General features: G+C 57.2%; 1 protein-coding gene across 1 annotated transcript in view; it reads left to right on the plus strand.

The window, feature by feature from the left end:
- Nucleotides 1–6: 6 nt before the first annotated feature.
- The window catches only part of ATG4B (autophagy related 4B cysteine peptidase), a gene marked incomplete at its 5' end in the record, with an annotated part of 20,986 nt that continues 1,204 nt past the window's right edge, over nucleotides 7–19,788 (plus strand). The window contains 12 exon segments of the mRNA XM_079133679.1: nucleotides 7–220; nucleotides 6,903–7,004; nucleotides 7,131–7,202; nucleotides 8,804–8,877; nucleotides 8,879–8,903; nucleotides 9,569–9,670; nucleotides 10,161–10,233; nucleotides 12,614–12,693; nucleotides 16,956–17,149; nucleotides 18,176–18,254; nucleotides 18,411–18,556; nucleotides 19,728–19,784. Coding sequence (XP_078989805.1) covers nucleotides 7–220; nucleotides 6,903–7,004; nucleotides 7,131–7,202; nucleotides 8,804–8,877; nucleotides 8,879–8,903; nucleotides 9,569–9,670; nucleotides 10,161–10,233; nucleotides 12,614–12,693; nucleotides 16,956–17,149; nucleotides 18,176–18,254; nucleotides 18,411–18,556; nucleotides 19,728–19,784 — 1,218 coding nt within the window.

Here is a 19,788-nt window from a genome sequence, read left to right on the forward strand (position 1 = left end):
TATGGCATGATGGCCACGCCCATCCGCGCCCCTACACCCCCTAGCGAGCTGCGGTCCCGAGCCCCACGCGCCCCGCCCCGTATGGCTGCCGTACGCCGACATGGCGGCGCCCGCGTTCCGTGGAGTACTTGGCCCCCGCGGCTTCCCGTCCCCGCGTCGCGCTGGGGCCGTCGGAGCGACGCCGCGGTCAGTCGGCCGCCGCCGGGGAAGATGGACGCAGGTGAGCAGGCCGGCGCCGGTACTTCAGTGGCGGTGCTCGCTCGCTCGCCCTCCACAGCCGGCCCGAGGCCCGCGGCGGACGGAGGCGGCACTCACCCCGCCCGCGCCCTCGGCCCGCGGGAGGGCCGGGCCGGGCTCGCGGGCTCGAAGGCCGCGGAGGGCGGCGGAGCGCAGCCCGGCCCGCCGGGTGGCAACGCCGAGCGCCGAACTCCCGCGAAGTTGCCGGGCGGCCCCCGGCACCGCGCGCACCTCCCCTCGCACGCGGGCTGCTGTGTGTGCCGTCGGAGGGTCGGGGCGAGATGGCGGGAGGCGGGTCTGTGCCGGGCGGCGTTCGCCTGCGCTCCTGGGCGCGCAGACCGGTCCCTGCCGTCCCCAGCAGCGTTGGCGCTGCCCGCTCTTGAGGGCACCGCTCGGCCTCGGCAGGCACCCTTCCTCGTGGGCAAGGAAGCTCTCGTCGGGTCTCGTTCTGACCCTGGCCGTCGCCCGGAACGCGTGGCGTCGCTTTGTCCCGCTGACGGCTCCCCGCGTCGCGGGCGGCTGCGGGAGCACCGCTCCGACCCTTGCTCGAGGAGTGTGTGGGCCCATGTGCGTTTCTGATGGTTATTTTGTAGAGTGAGCATCAGACACTGTCAAACTGCTGGGGACACGGAGTGGGCAAACGAATGGAGTTTCCCCTAACTTATCCCGTCGTATTGACGTTCGGGTCCTAAGGCTGTTCTTTGAGAGACGGGGTTGGGGTAGAAAGCATAGTTCAGAGTGCCAGGGATGAGGACAGAACTATTCTGATAAGCAGGCACAGAGAGGCTGGAGACGTAGGTCAGGCTGCGGAGAAGAGGATGAATTCTAGATGCGTTCTGGAAGTCAAGACAGCAGCATTTGTTTACAGATTGCATGTTGGGAGAAGGGTGGGGAGGGGTAGAGAGCACTAGAGCTCACCCTGAGCTCGGGAGGTCCTCCCTGGGGAGCTGCCGGAACTATGGTTTTATGTGTGCTGAATGTGGAGCAGTGTCCAGGGGGCCTTTTGGTTTACAGACTTGGAGCTAAGAGAATAATAAGCCTGTGCCAAAGATGTGTAGGAACCCACATCAGATGAGGGGGCCCAGAGTCCGAGTGTGAGTAGGCACCAGACGAGGCCAGGGGCAGCCCAGGGCTGCTGCCGTGGGGGTGGGGAGGCAGCTGGCAGGCACTCCTGGTTCAAGGCGCTGCTGCGAGCCAGCACTATTCCCTGGGACAGAGGTGGTGTCCAGTGCCTGTGTCTTCCGTGCCTCACATTGTGTCAGCACCTGTCGATACTTCATGAAACAGCTCAAATTCATAGCTTCCCACTACAGGTTGGGCATTCTTGATCTAGACACAGAAATGCCCTGAAACTCCTCAAAATCTGAAGTGTTTTGCCCACTGGCATGACCCCCTGTTGGAAGAGTCCCCACCTGCCTCTGGTGACAGGCCATAGTCGTGGTGCAGTCCACTGGATGTGGCGTGTGACTGCCTTCAGCTGTGTGGGCGCAGGCGAAACAGAAGTGGGCCCCAGATCTAGTGTCCTTACTTGCGTGACTCTGGCAGCCAGAGGGGTGCTCGGCCTGTGTGGGTTTGTGCGTGATGTGAGTCTGTTCTGTTAGCATGAGATTCGGTGACCACGGGGCAGCAGGCTCAGTGTGGATGTTCTGTCCTGTGTGTTCCCTGAAGCAGTGTTCTCTCGTTTTCTGACATAGCTCAGGTTCTCACTGTCTTGTCTGTCTTCATTTCTTTTACATCAAACTTGCTGCCTTAAACATTAGTTTTCTAAAGGAGGGGGAGATCCTGCCTAAATTTATTCATACAGTATGATCTTTTAGTAAATGTCTTCAAAATGAGGTATGTTACAGTAAGCTCTTTTAAGAAATGTTTGATCATGTGTATACTTTTTGTAGTTTCTCTGAATGACGATGCAGTCAGTACTAAGAGAGGTTAGTTAAATTCGGTGAGCACATTTCCCTATTTTTCTGCCTGTCAGATTAACACTATTAAATCACAATGCTGTTTTTGAATGTAATTACCATATCATTAAAATACTTTCTGCTTTCTCCTGGGTTGTGATCACAGAAGTCCCAGGAAGAGGGTGTGAAAGTCATGCCTCTGGGGTGCAGGTGGCCACGTGGGTCTCCTTCGGAGGGCCTCCTTCGGGGTGGAGGTGCTTCACCATCTTCCTGCCCTGCCGCATCAAGTCTGCACCACTGCCTGGCAGTCTGGAGACTGATTTTCTCTGCTAGGGTTGCCTCCTCAGCTCAGAAGCCACGTGCCTGCTTCGTAAGTGGAATGAGGTGGTGTGTAAAGACGGTGCCATTATAGCAAGGACTGTGAATGGTGCTGGGGACCCACATGGACAAGTGCAGAGGTTGCTGGCCTTGAGCTACATGGAGCCCAGAGAGTGCAGTAGTTGTGCCAGTCAGTCTTTGAGTCAGGACTGTGAGCTCTGCTTTGCTTTCATCCTGGTTCTTACGCACCTGGGCAGAACTGGCAGTGCTGCCCCAGCCCATGCAAGGAGTGTGAGTCTTAGGGCAGCTCAGGTGTGTGCCCTGCAGCTGGCATGTGGGCGTCCTGTCTCCAGAAACAAACCTCAGGGGAAAACACAAGTGTCCATTTGAAAAATCTCCTCCTTCTCATTTAGAGCAAGATCCTGAGGTTGGGGGCTCTGCCCCACCCATGGTCTTAGCCTGTGTTCCCTGGAGGTGCCTTGTCCATAGCACCTGGGGTGTCTTCCTCTGCTGCGGAGCTGTGTGTTTCCTCCTGTCCCCCAGTGCAGAGGGATGGGAGGCCCTCCATGAGCTCTTCTGGTGGGAATGCTGTAGCTCACTCCCCAGGGCAGAAGCCCCAGGCGTGGACCCCAGCACCGTGGGACAGCTGGCTTTTGCTCTTCAGATGCTGTTGCCTCTGTGAGGCACGTTTGTAGTGTCAGGTTCCACTTTGGCGAAGAGGCTTACGTGTTTAGTCCTGGCACCACAGCTGGGGCCCAGAGTGCAAGTTTCTCCACGTAGTGTCCTGACCATCTCACCTGCTTGGGGATGCGCGGAAGCCAACCCTGAAGCGAGCTTGCTGCACTCATGGTGTGGTTCACAGTTCTTGCCCTCTGTGACCTGGCGTCCTCCCCACCCAGCGCTGAGGAAGCAGAGCTGTGGCCATTTGCTGAGCTGTGATAAAACCAAGGCCCAGAAAGATTGCCAACATAGGATCCCGTGCCTGGTACCAGAGTCCTCAGACCCGTGTCGAGCAGCTCAGCCTTGACCACCACTCCGCGCTGCCCCATGGCCCTGCACTTCCGCCCTTGGTGTTGTCAGACACTTAAGAGGTGAAGCAAGTCTGGCTCTGAGGAGGGTGCAGTGTCCACAGCTAGTCCTGGAGCAGCTGGGACTCAGGTGAGGCAAGGCAGGGTGCAGAGGAGGCGTGTCTAGTCATGAGGGGCGTGGAGCACGGGGTGGGCAGGGACTCTGGATGGTAGGTGCTGTGCTTTGTGCTCTGTGAAGCTGGGGGGAGCTCTGGGCACCTCTTGATACTTGTGCTCCCCTTGGGGGGCAGTGTTTGGATCTACCCCCAATCTACATTCTCACCCCTGTATAAAGTGTTTGGAGCCAGGGCCTCACTAAGTTGCCTAGACTGGCCTTGATCTTGGGATCCTACTGCCTCAACCTCTGGAGTTGCTGGGTCACAGGAATGGCCACTGTGCCCAGCTGCTCCCATTGGGTTTCTCCTTCCTCAAGATGACTTGATTCAGGAGGCCACATAGCCCATTATCTTGGCAGTTACAGCAGGAGCTGAGGTGAGGGCGGGATTGAATGTGCTCGTGACCTTAACTCTGGAGTTGGCTTCTTGCCTACAAAGCTGCCCAGCCACCAGGAATGTTGTGGCTCCACGTTTTGCTGCTTTGGGAATGAAGGTGTTGACTTCAAAGCTGCCCTGGCCTGGTGCCCACTTTCAGAGTGAGTGTTTATCTCCTGCTTCCTCGTCTGCCTGTCTGCTCCCTTTATCATTTGCTCCCTTTATCATCTATAGCGTGGGAAGCTGGATGTCATAGAATTTTCCCGGTTTCCTGATTGAGACCTTGGTCGACTTGGTGATGTGGTCCTTGTCCTAAGAGCAGATGCCATGTCCTGTGAAGTGATGTACAGAGACGCCTGCCCAGCCTGCTCCTCGGTGCTCCAGTGACTTAGCAGATAACACAGCTTTCATAAAGCGCGTGCCTTGGCAGGGTCTCAGACATCAGTCAGTCTTCCAGCAAGGTTGGAATTTCTCTCCTGTGGTGTTGTCAGTTGAAATTCCACAAGGCTGTTTGCATCCTTCCACTTAAGAATAAGATTTCTGGATCTGAGTCTGCACGCTGGCTGAAGCCTAGAGGGAAGAACTGCATTGACTTCTGAAGACCCAGGTGGCTTTGGAGAGCAGGGATGACCCGTTGGCTCTCAGCTTCTTGAAGAGAGGCATGGACTTTAAAAACTAAGTTGGGCCTAGCAGCTCAGGAGGCTGAGACAGGAGGATTGCAAGTTCAAAGCCAGCCTCAGCAAAAAGTGAGGTGCTGAGCAACTCAGTGAGACCCTGTCTCTAAATAAAATACAAAATAGGGCTGGGGATGTGACTTAGTGGTTGAGTGCCCCTGGGTTTAATCCCCAGTACCAAAAATAAAAATAAAAAAGTCTAAGTTGGGACACATTAAAGTCCATGCCTGTCTTTTAGGAAACTAAAGAGATTGTGCAAAAACAATCGTGTGTAATCGATGGGAGACGTAAACTTGGACTTAATTCACAGTAGCCCAGCTGCCTGGTTGACATTGACTCTGAACTCAGAGCCAGACAAACCTCTGTCATGCTGGGGAAGTCTCAGCAGCACCAGGCGAGGGCGGAGCTGGCTGGAGCGCCTGTGGTTTGTGGGTTCTGCCCCTGCTGCTGGCCTGTGCCTGCAGATGAGCTGTGTGCAGGTAAACCTCTGGGCATGGCAAAGGGTGTGGCCTTCCCCTGCGCCCCTCCCTGCCGGGACACTGCCCATGCCTGTGCCCCTCTGCCTACTGGCTTTTGTCTGGTGAGGAGTGTCTCACGGAGACATCACAGCCGCACGGCAAGGCTGTTATTATCCCGTTTTATGAATGAGAGGTTGTTCATGCTCCAAAGCTAAGTAAATGGCCCAGGAGCCTGTAGCTTCTGATCCCTGGCTGCCAGGGAGCAGAGCCACCATGCTCCCTACCTTCCCAGAGGAAGCAGCCCCAAACGGGATGCCCTCACCACAGCCCACGGCAGTACACTGAACAAGCTGCAGTGTCACTTCTGTGAGGCCATGGAGATCTGTGCTACGCAGGGCGAGAGGCACAGGCAAGGATCTCAGGAGTGGCTTGCTTCCCACTGTCCCGGGAGCGCACGCCCGGGTCTACCCACAGGGTGTGCTCCGTGTGGTAACACTGCAGGTGATTTTATACTTTTGCGCCTTTCAGCATTTTTAATAATCAATGTAAGTCAACCAGAAAATAAGTTCCAGCTGGGCATGGTGCACACACTTGTAATCCCAGCGACTTGGGAGGCTGAGGCAGGAAGATGCAGATTCAAAGCCAGCCTGAGCAATTTAGTGAGGCCCTTAGCAACTCAGCAAGACCCTGCCTCAAAATAAAAAATAAAAGGGCTAGGGATGTGGCTCAGTGGTTAAGCACCCTTGGGTTCAATCCCCAGTACCAAAAAAAAAAAAAAAAAGTTCCAATATGGGGGAAATGTATGGAACCTGGTTTTCAGAAGATCATATGAATGGTTGTCTCACCATAGAACTTAAGAGGCAGCCGACACGCGTGTGCTCAGGGTTTCCTAAGGGCAGCTGGAGATGCCCTTGTCCTTGACACCATGTGCAGCTGACCTTTTGGCTCGGACTGCTTGCCTTGCTGCTGGCTGGCAGAATGTGGGCTTCTTCAGCCCTTCCTCAGGGTTCTGGAGACAGGAGGACCCTGAGCCCTTCTGGGTTCTTCAGTGAAGCAAAATGGACACGGCTCTGTGCCCAGACCCCTCCTTAGCCAGCAGGCCTTTCCGCCTTAGGGCTGGTGACTGTGCCCTTTGGTACAGCTGTGAAGTGAACACAACCTTCCAGGTCTTGACCGAGGTCTCTGGGCACCTGCCTGCCTTTGGGACTTTGCAGGAGTCCGTCTTTCAGCTTCCCACTTGGAGTAGCACTCTGTCCCTCTGTAGCTGGTTCTTCTGAGAGTTCAGTGGCTGCCTTCATCACAGCATCTCTGAGCATGCTGCCCAGGTGACAGCTGCCAAGCCACTTCACCTTCTGAACATGTTGCCAAGGTGACAGTTGGTGACCTTAGGGTGGCCATGGACTTCTGTGGCTGCCTGGTCTGTGGAGACAAAGTACGTGGTTTCGTTAATTTTTATTTTAGCTTTAAATGCTGTAAGTCTGAGATAATCATGTGTAAGGTCAACTACTTTCCCCAGCTTCATTCCCTTGAATGCTGGCCCCAACTCCATCTTCCCCATCACATCAGCTGCCAGACACTTAACAGAGGCCTCGTGTCTGAGAAGGTGACCACCTCCATCCCCAACCTTCAGCAGGCAGCTGTGCCGCCCTGCCCTGTGCGTTCTGGCGTCAGCTTTGTGAGGGCGATGCCACGAGAGGCAGCTGGTGTTCTCTGGGGTGCAGAGGTGCTGCGAACGGTCTCTGTGTTCTGGTTCCCACAGCCACTCTGACCTATGACACCCTCCGGTTTGCTGAGTTTGAGGACTTCCCCGAGACCTCGGAGCCTGTGTGGATCCTGGGCAGAAAGTACAGCATCTTCACAGGTAGTGCCTTGCCAGCGCCTCTGCTGCCTGCTGCCTCTGGGGCATCTGAGACAGCAGTTGCTCACCCTCTGTGGTTTGACTTACAGACTTAAAGCTTTGTGTGTCTTCCTCTTTTTAACAATGCAGAGAAGGATGAGATCTTGTCGGACGTGGCATCCAGACTTTGGTTTACCTACAGGAGAAACTTCCCAGCCATTGGTGAGTACCCCGCTTTGCTGCCGTCTGTGCAGGGCACACACTGAAGAGCAGGGGCAGGGAGCTTCCACCTGCAAGGTGGCTTCAGGGTGCCGAGAGGTCTTGACCCCAGTCAGGGGAGCTGGACTGCAGGCCAGGTTCTAGGTTCCAGGGCTCATTGCCGGAGCTGTAGTTCAGCATCAGTAGTTGTGATGGGTTAGAACTTGAAGGACAGAGGAAATAGATGTGGAGCACACTGGGCCAGGAAGGAGGGCAGACAGCCTGAAGTGTCCCTGAGTCTGTGTCTGCATGTGTGTCCTCATGTAGGGAGCCCTTAGCTGTGAGGCTGGAGGCAAGGGAAACGAGACGTGTTTTCCTGTGAGCACGGAGTACATAGCATTCAGTGATGCTTCCTTGCCATGTGCCCTGCAGTGAGAGAGGGCTGGGCCAGCGCTTGGCCTGCCTTCTCCTCTCTTAGGACCCAAGGCTGGATGTCAGGCCCCAGACCAATCCCACACCACCCAGGGGCCGGTTAGGCAGTGAGCTCCTCCCGTCTCCAGTGGCATCTCACTGTCTCCAGAAGTGAGGTGGAGCTAGGTGTGGTGACACATACCTATGATCTCAGCAGCTTGGGAGGCGAGGCAGGAGGATTGCAAGTTTGAGGCCAGTCTCATATACTTAGGGAGGCCATAGGTAACTTAGCAAGACCCAGTCTCAAAATATAAAAAGGACTGGGGAATGTGGCTCAGTGGTTAAGCGCTGCTGAGTTTGATCCCTGGTACCAAAAAAAAAAGTGAAAGTAAAGTAGGCCCACTCTAGGACACCAGAGCACAGGGCGTGCAGCGCCCTCCTGGCGATTGCAGGGCACAGTCCGGACTGGTCGCTCCTTCCAGTTGCTCAGTTCACACCTCCAGGCCTGCTCTCTGCATGGCGCTGTCCCCCATGGCCAGGGTGCTGGGGAGGCAATCGGGGCTCGAGAGCTGCCCTCCTCCCTGGCCACACGGGGAGAAGAGGCTGGGTGGGTCGCTGTGGGCGCACAGCCCCTGGAGCTGCCTGTGCCGGGTGTGGGCGAGGGCAGGTGCCCGCCTCATCTGCTCCCACTGCCTGCGCCAGGGGCCACATTCCTGGGGGTCCTGCTGTAGGCTGGTGGGGACGTTTCCTATGCCTGTCACAACGCACACAGTCCCACAGTGTGGGCTGTCTGTCTGGGCCCTGGGGAGTAGACCTGAGATGCGGAGGGACACTGCTGGCTGGCCACTGCGTGGTGTCCCGCTGTGCTCAGCAGTCCAGTGTGGTTGGAGCCTGCAGCCCTCTGCTTTCTGGCAGCTGGAAGATGGCCTTTCTGGTTCAGCTCCACCGTCTGGGCTGGCTGTGGGGGCCTGGGTCTTCCTGTGCCTGCCTACGGGCCTGTCCACGCTTCACCATCTCATGCTCGTGTGGTCACCATCTCACGCTCGTGTGTCAGCACGTCCTGTTCCCCAGCAAGTGCAGCCTCTGCCTGCGTCCTCAGAGGTGCCTGTTGCCAAGATAGCTGGTGCGTGAGGGGTCAGCACCTCCTGCCCCTGGCTCCAGCATCTGATGGACCCTCTGGTCTTGAGTGCTTCTCTCTCTGTTCACCATGACAGGGGGAACTGGCCCCACCTCGGACACGGGCTGGGGCTGCATGCTGCGCTGTGGACAGATGATCTTTGCTCAGGCCCCTGGTGTGCCGGCACCTAGGCCGAGGTGAGTCGCCGCATCAGGAGGGGCTGGGGTCAGGGGTGTTTCAGGCACAGTCGCGCCGAAGCAGAGGCTAGAGTATGCGTGGGGGTTTTTCTTCATTGTGACCCACTGGTTTTCATCAGTTCAAGACTGATTTCAATGCTGGTGTCAATTTTTTAGAAGTTACTGTTGGGCTGGGGAGATAGCTCAGTCGGTAGAGTGCTTGCCTTGCAAGCACAAGGCCCTGGGTTGATCCCCAGCACTGCAAAAAAACAAAAAACAAAAAAAGAAGTTATTGTTAAACTATTTTCTGTTTTCTCTCTGGATTTGTTTTGATGTGTTGGTGTATAGATATGAAATCCTGGAGAGTTTGGCCTTTAACTTTAGAAAGGCTCAAAAACGGTTCAGAGCACGCCTATGATCCCAGCAGCTTGGGAGGCTGAGGCAGCAGTATTGCAAGTTTGAGGCCAGCTAGCCTCAGCAACCTAGTGAGACGGTGTCTCGAAATAAAAAGTAAATTGAAAGGGTGGGGACATAGCTTGGTGGCAGAACACACACGTGGGACCCTGGGATCCATCCCCAGTACCACCACCACTACGGAAAGCCTGAACACACTCTTTTGGGGTGTGTGACAGCGGGACTGTCCTCACGTTGTGTGCGGACTCACCTCAGGTGTTTGTTCCCAACAGATTGGAGGTGGGCGCAGCGGAAGAGGCAGCCTGACAGCTACTTCAGCGTCCTCAGTGCCTTCCTGGACAGGAAGGACAGCTGCTACTCCATACACCAGATAGGTGGGGGCCTCGCACGCACGCCAGCATGCTCTACAGAGGGCAGCGGCGCTGCACCTCCCCGGGAGCAGGCTGGTCTTGTGCAGTATGAGGTTGTAGGCACTCTGACCTCTGCCCTGGTGACCTGCTGGCTGCTGCTTGGAGCATTCTGTGGGACCCACGCGCATCCTGAAGGGTGGCTCTCCTCTGCTGCCAGTGAGGCCGAGTGCTCAGGCAGGAGACCAGCCCCGGGCTCTGTCCCGCCTACAGAAGGGGAGGGTGAACCTGCCTCCAGCCCCTCCTTGAGTCCCTGGTGAAGGACAGCACCTGCAATGTCCTCTGTCCCCATTCCATCTCCGTTTTTAGCAAGCGTTCCCGCGTCTCACCTGAGCGCCCTCCATCTGGGAGTGTCCTGTGCAGGCTTTCCTGACTGCATGTGCCAGCAGAGGGGGGGCAGGAACATTGGGTGTTCCAGGGGCAGCGGCGTGTCACTGACCCGGTCTGTTTCCTACAGCACAAATGGGAGTCGGCGAAGGGAAGTCGATAGGCCAGTGGTATGGACCGAACACAGTGGCCCAGGTCCTCAAGTGCGTACTGAGACAGCCTGTGCTTCTTCGGGGCCGCGTGAGCTTTCCTTGACACTTAGGCCTTCCTGTCCCTGCTGCCTCAGGAGATAAGGATCCTTCCTGATCCTTTGCTTGCAGGCTCCTGGGGGGTCCTCGGAGGTGACTGGCCAAGTGGGATTTGTTTTCTGGGGGAGGAAAACAATCCAACCTTAACCCAGATCATGTCTGTGGCCCCGGGCCCCTATTTTTGGTACGTGGATCTGCATGTGTGGGGTTGCCCATGACCTGGAACCACAGCAGTTATTGTGGTCCTCTGTACAGGTGCTTATCAGGCCACAGTCCCCTCCCACCTTGTCCAGGGTCTGCTGGGCGGCACACCCTGTGAGTCCCCTCCTGTGCCCTCTGCTCCCCAGGTGCCCCAGTGTCTGGAGCGGGCCTGCCTCCCTGTGGGGGGTGGTATTCATCCATGCAGCCCCAGCACTGTCAGTCCCTTTTGTTCTCCCTGCAGTGGCCAGGAACGTGCCACTTCTCAGTCCTGCAGGTGATGTTTTTGCTCTGCCTGATGCCCTCTCCCTCCGGCTCTGTGCCTGGCATCCTGGCATCTCTGGGCATGTTCCCTGCTGCACAGAGGGCCATGATCTTCCAAGTCCAACTCCAGCTGTGACTTTCCCTCAAAGACCCCCTTCCTGTCCTCCCAAGGCCCACATGGCACCTGACACCCTTTCTGAGATGGGCCCTGACCTCGTTCTGCCCTCCTCTGCCCTCCTGTCTCCCTGGCTTCCTTTGGTCAGGTTCCTTGGGCTCTTCCTGAACCATCCTTCTGTGCCACATCTGGCTTCCCACCGTCCCAAGCCTGTGCCCTCTGACTGCCTCCTTGGCTGGGCTGCCTGGCATCTGCTGCATGCCGGAACATCTGGTGTGGCCCGCAGGTCCGCCAGCGCTTCCTGGCATCCAGAGCCACACTTTGTCCCTGACTTGGCTAGCGGCAAGTAGGCCTTGGCACAGGTGCTTGTACCCTTTCCAGAAACGCCAAACCAGGCTGCTCCGCTCCTCCTGTCCCCTGCCTTCCTCTCTGACACTGGCTCCTCTTCCCTGACCTGGGAGTGCTGCAGGCCTAGGTTCCAGCCCGAGGCTGCTTGTGCGGGATTCGCAGAGCTGTTCTCCACACACACAGGCTGAGGTCCAGACTCCTGCAACACCCCCCACATACCCACTTGAGGCTTCTGGACTCTGACCCTTTCCCCCACCCTGCTCTGTGCCTTGGCCCTGCCTGCTTGCTGGTCTTCCTTCTTTCTCTGCCATTCTGGTGGACTCTTTGAGTGGCAGCCAGCATGGTCTTCTAAGACTCAGTAGGCCCTCTGCTGCCCTGGGCTGCCCTGGGCCTCCCAGCTGACTGCTGGTGTGCCCCACACTGCCCCTGCTGGCCCTCTCGCTTGTGCTCTGACACGATGAACTTGCGCTCTTCCCTGTACGCTCACACCCCTGGGCTTTTGGGCGTGCTTGGGCCCTAGTACAGAGCCTTTTTCCAGTGTCCCCAGGCTGCTCCCCACCTCTGTCTTGCTGCAGAGATGCTGGAGCATTTCCCTGTGTTAGACCCTCCTGCTCTTCCACTGCCCATTGGCTTCATCTTCTCCAAGTTAGCTCTGGGAAGTGCTGTACTGAGTCCTGCTGTGGTGGACTTGAGTGTTGGCGTGGCCTGTAGCTGTGCAGCAGGCTGCTCTCCCAGGACTGAGTCCTGCTGTGGTGGACTTGAGTGTTGGCGTGGCCTGTAGCTGTGCAGCAGGCTGCTCTCCCAGGACTGTCCAGGCTCTGCATCAGAAGGGGCTCTGTGTGGCTGCCCCAGTGACTCCCAGGCACTAGCTGGTACTCTGTTCTTATAGCTTAGGGCATGACCAGCTGTCCCTGTGCCTGGAATGTCCCTCCTTGCTCTCTAGGCATCTGCTGTTGATGTGGCCCTCTGCCCTGCCCGACAGCACCACCATCAGGGCAGATCCTGGCTGCCAACTGCTCCTCCTCCAGCTCCACCAGTAGCCACAGCTCTCCCACCACAAGTCCAGCAGGCTGCAGGTGGTCCTGCCAGGACTATGACTGACTCCAGTTTGCTGGTGGCCAGCGTGGGGTGACCGGGGGCGGGCAGCCCGCACACTGGCTAAAGCCACGGTCTGAGAGTTGGGCTCCATCCACTCTGCCTCTGTGCAGCCCAGGGGCTCTTGTGTGTGTCTTCTCCTCGCAGAGGGCAGCTGGGGTGTCAGTGAGGAGGGACAGGCCAGCTCAGCTTCCTTCCTGTCCATGGTGTGGGTGTGCCCTGGACTGAGAGCAGCTCTGGCAGAGGCTGGCGTGGGTGTCCTGGAGGGGACCTGGACCAGCGAGAGCTCACAGGCACGCTGTCCCACTTTCCTAGGAAGCTGGCTGTATTTGACACCTGGAGCTCCCTGGCTGTTCACATAGCAATGGACAACACGGTGGTCATGGAGGAGATCCGTAAGTGGCTTGCGCTTCAGCTGCGGGGGAGGGAGTGTGAGCGACGCATTTCCTGCTGAACCCAGGGAGGAGCCCTGCCTGGAGAGTCCTGTATCTATCTGCACTGGCATCCCCATGAATGTGGGAGGGAGGAGAGCCCAGGCCCTCTCCAGTGATGAGTTGCTTAAAACTCCACATCAAAGTCAGGTGCAGTGACCATACCTGTAATCCTAGTACTTAGGAGGCTGAGGCCAGAGGATCACTTGAGTCCAGGAGTTAGAGGCCAGCCTGGACAATGTAGGGAAACACTGTCTCAAAAAAAGCAGAAACAGAAGCTAGTCGTAGGTCAAGGCATGATGTGCTCAGTTGCACCCATGCAGGGGTTCTGGCCGAGTGCCACCATGTGTCCACACACCATCCTGGGCTGCAAGAGCAGAGGCCTCCCTGAAGGAAGTAGACCACTCAGCCTCTGGACCCGTCTCCTCTGCTGTGGTGCAGCCCCACTGCCTCCCCTGGCACTTATGCCTGCTTATGTGCAGCGCACCTTCCTCTGGAGGACCCTCCCGGTGCTGGTCAGCCGGCTCTGTTGGAGCTGTGTGTGGGCTGTTGCCTCGAATTCTGCCTTTGCCTACAAGAAGAGGTTGAGAGCCGTGGTCCTCAGTGTGTGGAGGAGACCCTTTCCACCGTGGTGTGCTGGCCACCACACATGCACCTCACCTTGGAGCTGGGTCCCTTCCTGCCAGCAGTGACCCTCCTATCCGCCTTCTTCATCCGGGATCACCTGGGGAGCCACTGCCGAGTGTCAGGAGGGAGCAGGGACCAGCAGAGCAGGAGCCCCTGCCAGGTGCTCCCTGTGGCAAGCCCTCCTGCTGTGGTCCTGTGCTCGGAACCCGAGGCTCAGACACTGACAGGGTGTGTTTCCTTCTGCCCCCCCACCCCCGTCTCCATTCATCTGTTTCTTGGCGCTTTTTATGAAATTCATGAAACGTACAAAGAAAGAAGCCAGATTTTTTCCCCTGGCACTACTAGGAACTGAACCCAGGGCCTTTCTACACTGAACTACATCCCAGTCCTTTTCTTTTTTATTTTAACAGATTCTGCTAAGTTGCCCAGGCCAGCCTCTAACTAGGGTTGCTCCTGCCTCAGCTTCCCAAGTAGCGGGTATTACCGGGTGGCGCCATTGTGCCAGTTTAGTCACTGATTCTACCACTCAGAAATAGTCCCTGTTGAGGCTGTGGACATGCTCTCTTCCTGTGTTCGTTCGTTCACTCTTTTTCTTTCTTTTTTTCTTTCTTTCTTTCTTTCTTTCTTTCTTTTTCTTTCTTTCTTTTCTTTCTTTCTGTTTTATAGACTGCATTTTGATTCATGCACACAATGGGGTTCACTTTTCATTTCCATGGTTGTGCAGGATGTGGACTCACACCATTCATGTAATCATACATGTCATGTTTTTGATACTTTTCAGACATAGCTAGGCACGGTGGTGCACATTATGATCCCAGCTACTAGAAGGCTGAGGTAGGATGATGACTAGTTTGAGGCCAGCCTCAGAAACTGAAGAAGACCTTGTGTCAAGATAAAAAATGGTGGTAAGGGTGTCGCAGACTGGTAGAGCACCCTGGATACCTTCCCCAGCACAGTACCACAACAAGCTCCCACGGTACCCAGAGCTTCCTCCTGCAATGAAAAGTGACAGCTTGTCTTGTCAGCAAGCTGCAGTCTGTCAGTTTGCTTTCACCCCCACCATGCCCATGTTGGGGAAGCCGCTCTTCCTCATCCTTCATCCTCAAGGTCTAACCAGCCACACCCTCAGCTCCTGGCGCCTCTCCGAGCCCTGAGACTTGGGCTGTCTGAGCACACTGCTGGAACCAACAAGTCCTCGAACCCAGGTCTTGCCAGGAGGGTGCAAATTAGGTCCTGGGAGGAGCCAGAGTCCCCATGTTTTGACAGGTTCTGGGGGGCTGGCTTGAGCTGACCAGGGCCCAGTCACAAGTGACATGCTTGTCACAGGGGCAGAGGTCAGAGGTCTGACTGACACCTGTGAGCAAGGGTGGTCCAGGACAAAAGCGACAGGCAGGTGGGGTGCTGAGCGCCGTGTGGCTTGGCCAGGGGTACATGGGGTGAGCCTTTGGTTTGAGAGATGCAGAGGGCTCCAGTAGATAGGAAGTGAGCTGCTCTTCTTTCCCACCACCAAGAGATGCCCAGGGCCATTCGCCTGGGAGAGACGGCAGCAAAGCAAAAGCTGGAGACACACCTTGGCTGTTTCTCAGAGCTGCTTGTGGAAGGAGTTGGCATTCAGAAGCTCCACCAACGCTGGTCTCTCCAGGGAGGGCCAATGGACGACAGCCCCACTCGGGTCAGACAGTGCATGGGGCAAGGGGCCGCCAGCCAGGGTGTTCACGGCAGCCTGTGCCAGCCCTGGCAGTGCTGACTCTGGACTTCCGTAGCTTCTGTGGGAAGATGCCGATGAACACCTCGGGCAGGGCCAGCACACGTGCCCCAGGATGCGAGCGCATGGAGAAGCGGGAGGGGGAGTGCGTGGCTGAAGGCGGGTTTCGGTGTTGAACAGAGTGCAGCCGCTTGAAGCCACTGTGTGCGGTAGGAACCTCTGGGACGGGAGGAGGTTCCCCGCGTCGTAAGGGTGAGTCTTTGCAGCGCAAGACCCCATCTGGTGGCTTTGTTTTGTTGGGTGCTGGAGAGTGAACCCAGAAGCACTCTACCACTGAGCCACCCCAAACCATTTCCACTTCTTGATTTTGAGACCAGCTGAGTTGTTTTGGGCCTCACCAGATTGCTCAAGTTGAACTTGCAATCCTGCCTCCCGAGTTGCTGGGATCACCGGTGTGCACCTGCTCCTGGCAACACCCGTTAGTTTTTAAACTCAGGAGCACCTAGGTGTATACATTCCTGGTGCTGTTTTCCACATTTCAAAGGAGAAACTCCTATAAGCAGCCACTTAGTGATACCTGCTGGCCCAGGGTCCCTCTCCTGTGGTCGGGTTCTGTGGAGAAGGCTGGTGTCACGGGAGGCAGGCAGGTGAGCACCCAAGAAGGGCAGGGAGCAAAGGCTCCGTGGGAGCTGGGCCAGCAAACCCTATGTGTCGCTGCTCACACAGGCCTTTGTTGCATGTGCTGACCAAGGTCAGGGAGTGGAGAAGGTCTAGCTAGCAAGGAGGCCACCGCAACGCAGCTGTGACTGAGTCCCTAGGGCAAAGCCCGCATCCCACCCCAGGGCATTGGAAGACCAGAGCCACAGCTGGAGCACTGGGTGGAGGTGGCAGGATGGCCCTTGGAACTGACACTCTGGACTGGCTCTTGGGAACAGCGGTGTGCATTCAGAAATCAGCTAAACAGAAAGTTCAGATAACCTCCTTTTTTTCCTAGTGAGCTATTTTGAGAAGTTTTAATCCTATAAAAAAGTTCAGTGAATTACAACTACCTTTTAGTCTCCTTTAATCTAGAAAGTCCTCCCGCTTCGTAGCATTGATGTTTTGAAGAGTCCTGGTCTGTTAGCGTTCCCCCCACGCTGGGCCTTTTTCCTTAAGCAGGGTTCAGGCTAAGTGTGTCGACGGAGAACACCCCTGGGTGGCACTGTCTTGTGTGCCCTTGTCCTTGATGCCAAGCTGGGTCACCTGGGCAAGGCCGCGTCTGTCTTAAGGGACCTTTTCCTCTTGTGGCTGATGACAGCCTGGTTGACTCTCCATATGCACGGCTGAGTTGGTCTGAGCCGTTTCTTTCCTATGGTGGAGGTGCTGTTTCTATGTCCTCTCTGCTCGCACATTTGCTGGCTGGCACTCTTGAGAAGAGTCTGTTCTCCCCTGTAAATTGGAAGGATGGATGTTTTTTTCCAAGCCCAGGACTCTGTGGGCTCATCCTCACTTGGGTGTTGCTGCCCACCTGTCCTTCTGGATGCCCGCATGGTGCTGCCCTTGGCCTGGGGCATGCCTGCCGCAGGCCCCACCTCCAGCCTATGGAGGCTTTCTCTCCTCCGCTCCTCCTGCACACCCCTGCCTGGTCTGGAGTGCGGGGCCTGTCTGCTGCCCGCACCTCCTGGGGTGTGTGGACGGCAGAGGCGCTTCCCTCGGCAGGCCAGCTCGGCCTGCTTCTCTCAGGTTGTGTCTGTAGGTCCGCCTGCTTTTCCCTCACTGCGTGGCCATGCTCTCTCAGTTTCCAGCTGTGCTTCGGAGTAGCAGAGATGCCTCAGGCAGCACAGGGCTGTGCTTGGCCCCCACGCCTGCAGCAGGGGGTGCCTGCAGAGTCCGCCCTCCTCTGCTTGTCTTCCAGGAAGGTTGTGCAGGGCCAGCCCTCCCTGCGCAGGGGCCGCTGCACTTCCCACAGATTCTGAAGGGCACTGTAACGGATTCGCTGCCGGAGCCGAGGTTACCAGCAGGCCATCACTGTGGAGGCCCCTGGTGCTCCTCATCCCCCTGCGCCTGGGCCTCACAGACATCAACGAGGCCTATGTGGAGACGCTGAAGGTGGGTCTGGGGCACACCCACGGGCCCAGGGTGCTCTGAGCCCCTGTTCGGCCAGCTCCAGAGGAGCTGGAGCCAGTTCACCAGAGGGTGGCTCCGACGGTGTGTCCCTCAGTCAGTTGAGGCAAGGAGGCCTGCACGGTGCAGCTGGTGTCAGGACCTTACCGGGACCTCAGGACCAGGTGTCCTGCTTGCCTGGCACTCCAAGCTTGCTCTCCCTCTGGGGCCTCTGTGCCCTGCATGCCCTCTCTGCACTCCTTGAGCCTCATGAGCAGCATTGTGAGGAAGGGCGATTGTGACCCCTCAGGTCCCTGTGGACTCCATTTGTCTATCACCAAAGCAAGGAAAGCCCGTCTACCTCCAGATGACCCAGGTTTCAGATCCTCACCCTGTGGAATGGAAAACTACCTTTTATTGATAGCCTTGGGCAGTAGCACACACCTATGCCCAGTGACTTGGGAGGCTGAGGCAGGAGGATCACAAGCTTGAGGCCAACCTCAGCAACTTAGCAAGGCCCTGCTCAAAATAAAAAATTAAAAGGGTTGTTGAAGCCAGGTGCAGTGGTGCATACCTGTAATCTCAGCAGCTCTGGAGGCTGAGACAGGAGGATGGTGAGTTCAAAAGCCACCCTCAGCAGCTTAGGCCCTGAGCAACTTAGCGAGACCCTGTCTCAAAAGTAAAAGGGGCTGGGATGTGGCTCAGTGGTAGGGTGCCCCTGGGTTCACTCACCTATCCCCAATACAGAAGAAAAAGGACCCTTCCCTTGCCTTGGTCTCATCCCTTCCTCCAGCCCTGACTGCTCTGTGGTATCTTGGCCTCCTGCTCTAGCCATGTCACCCCCTTTGCCCCTCCTCCTCCTTGCCCGGCCCACCCCGGGCCTGGCCCCCACTGCCCCTGCCTGTTGCCCCCCAGGGCCATTTGCCCTCCTCCTCCTGAGTGGCTGTGTGTGGTTGATCTTCCTGTGCTGGAAGCTTCCTGGGGGACTCGGGAGTGCAGGGAACATGTGCTCAGCAGCCCCCGTCTCCACAGCACTGCTTCATGATGCCCCAGTCCCTGGGAGTCATTGGCGGGAAGCCCAACAGCGCCCACTACTTCATTGGCTGTGTTGGTGAGTTGGGCCTGCCTGCCTGTGGGAGGGGGCTCAGAAGTCCATGGAGCAGTGCCCGCAGCTGCTCGTGTCCAGCTGAGCTGCATGGCCCTGGGGGTCTGGAGGTGGGACTGGCCTGCTCCCCATCCCTGTTGACTCCTCTGTCCTTTTGCCCAGGGGAGGAGCTCATCTACCTGGACCCCCACACCACCCAGCCGGCCGTGGAGCTGACGGACAGCTGCTTTGTCCCTGATGAGAGCTTCCATTGCCAGCACCCTCCATGTAGGATGGGCATCGGGGAGCTCGACCCCTCCATTGCTGTGGTGTGTCCTGCCCTCAGGCCCTCGGGCAGTTGTTCTGAAGCCTTTTGTGCCAAGCCCTGTTTTAGAGTGAAGGAAACGTTCAGATTGGTGTGGTTCCTCCAGCATTCCTGAGTGTTGCACTCATGTGGTGCAGAGTCCGAGGCAGGAGAGTGAACCGCCTTTGAGCCCCTCCCAGCCCTCAAGAGAGGGCCTTGCCTGGTGTGGGTGTGCCAGTGCCAAGTGCGGCACAGGCCACCTGCCGAAGCCCCCTGCGCACCACCTCGGTGTTCCTGGTCTGCTCGTGTGCGGGGCCTCCTTCATCTCCCTCTCGATTCTGTAGTTGCAGCCTTGATGCGTGGTGCATACAGCCTGCCTGCGCTTCAGATGTACTTGATGGGGAAGGAGGCCAAATAAGAAAGGCTCTGGAAGCAACACCCTGCTTAGGACGGCTGTTGCCTGAGCTGTGTCCCTGTTCTGTGGCAGGTGGGGCAGGTCTGTGGACTGGCCACAGGTGCCTCCCAGATGTCCTGGGGAGGGAGGGTGGTGGGCCAGCCTGGCTCCAGTCAAGGGCCTGTCTTTTGGGTGAGTGTCTGTAGCATACAGAAGCTCGGGCACTGTGCACTGGCTGGGCAGCGGAAGGGTGATGCATGGAGACTGGCAGGTGCCAGAGTGACCCTCCGTCACCACGAGAGTAGTGCACACTGCTGCTTGCAGAGATGAGCCTTCCACATCCCAGAGGTTTTCATGTGTCTCACCAAAGCAGGGACAGTGGCTGGAGGACAGTGCGTCCAGGTTGGGCAGCTCTGCCCAACCTCTTGTGCCTGCTGTCCTGTGTCAGTTCCTGGTTTGTGGCGTGGGGCCTTGAGGGCAGTTTCCACAGCTGGAGATGTGGCGAGTGGTGGGGCCCTCGTCTGGCCTCCTGGAGGCCCTGGGTCCCGTCCCTAGCACTACCTAGAGTAGTTTCCAGTGACTCCTTGTCAGCCGGGGCCTCAGATGGCTCTTGGTGGCCACCGGCACGTGAGCTTCTTGGGACACCCACCCACCCTGCCACACAGGTGGGGGAAGGGAGCTCTCTCCACCTATCTGCCTCATTCCCAGAGAGGCAGTGGGCGCAGAGTGCTGCACCTCCCCTCTCAGGCCAGCCAGGTCCCCAAGTGCCCGCCTGGCTCACAGCTACACCTCCTTGTTCCAGGGCTTTTTCTGCAAGTCTGAGGACGACTTCACCGACTGGTGCCAGCGAGTCAGAAAGGTCA

The sequence above is a fragment of the Sciurus vulgaris genome, assembly GCF_902686455.1.
Source record: "Sciurus vulgaris genome assembly, chromosome: 3".
Taxonomy (NCBI): Eukaryota; Metazoa; Chordata; class Mammalia; order Rodentia; family Sciuridae; genus Sciurus; species Sciurus vulgaris.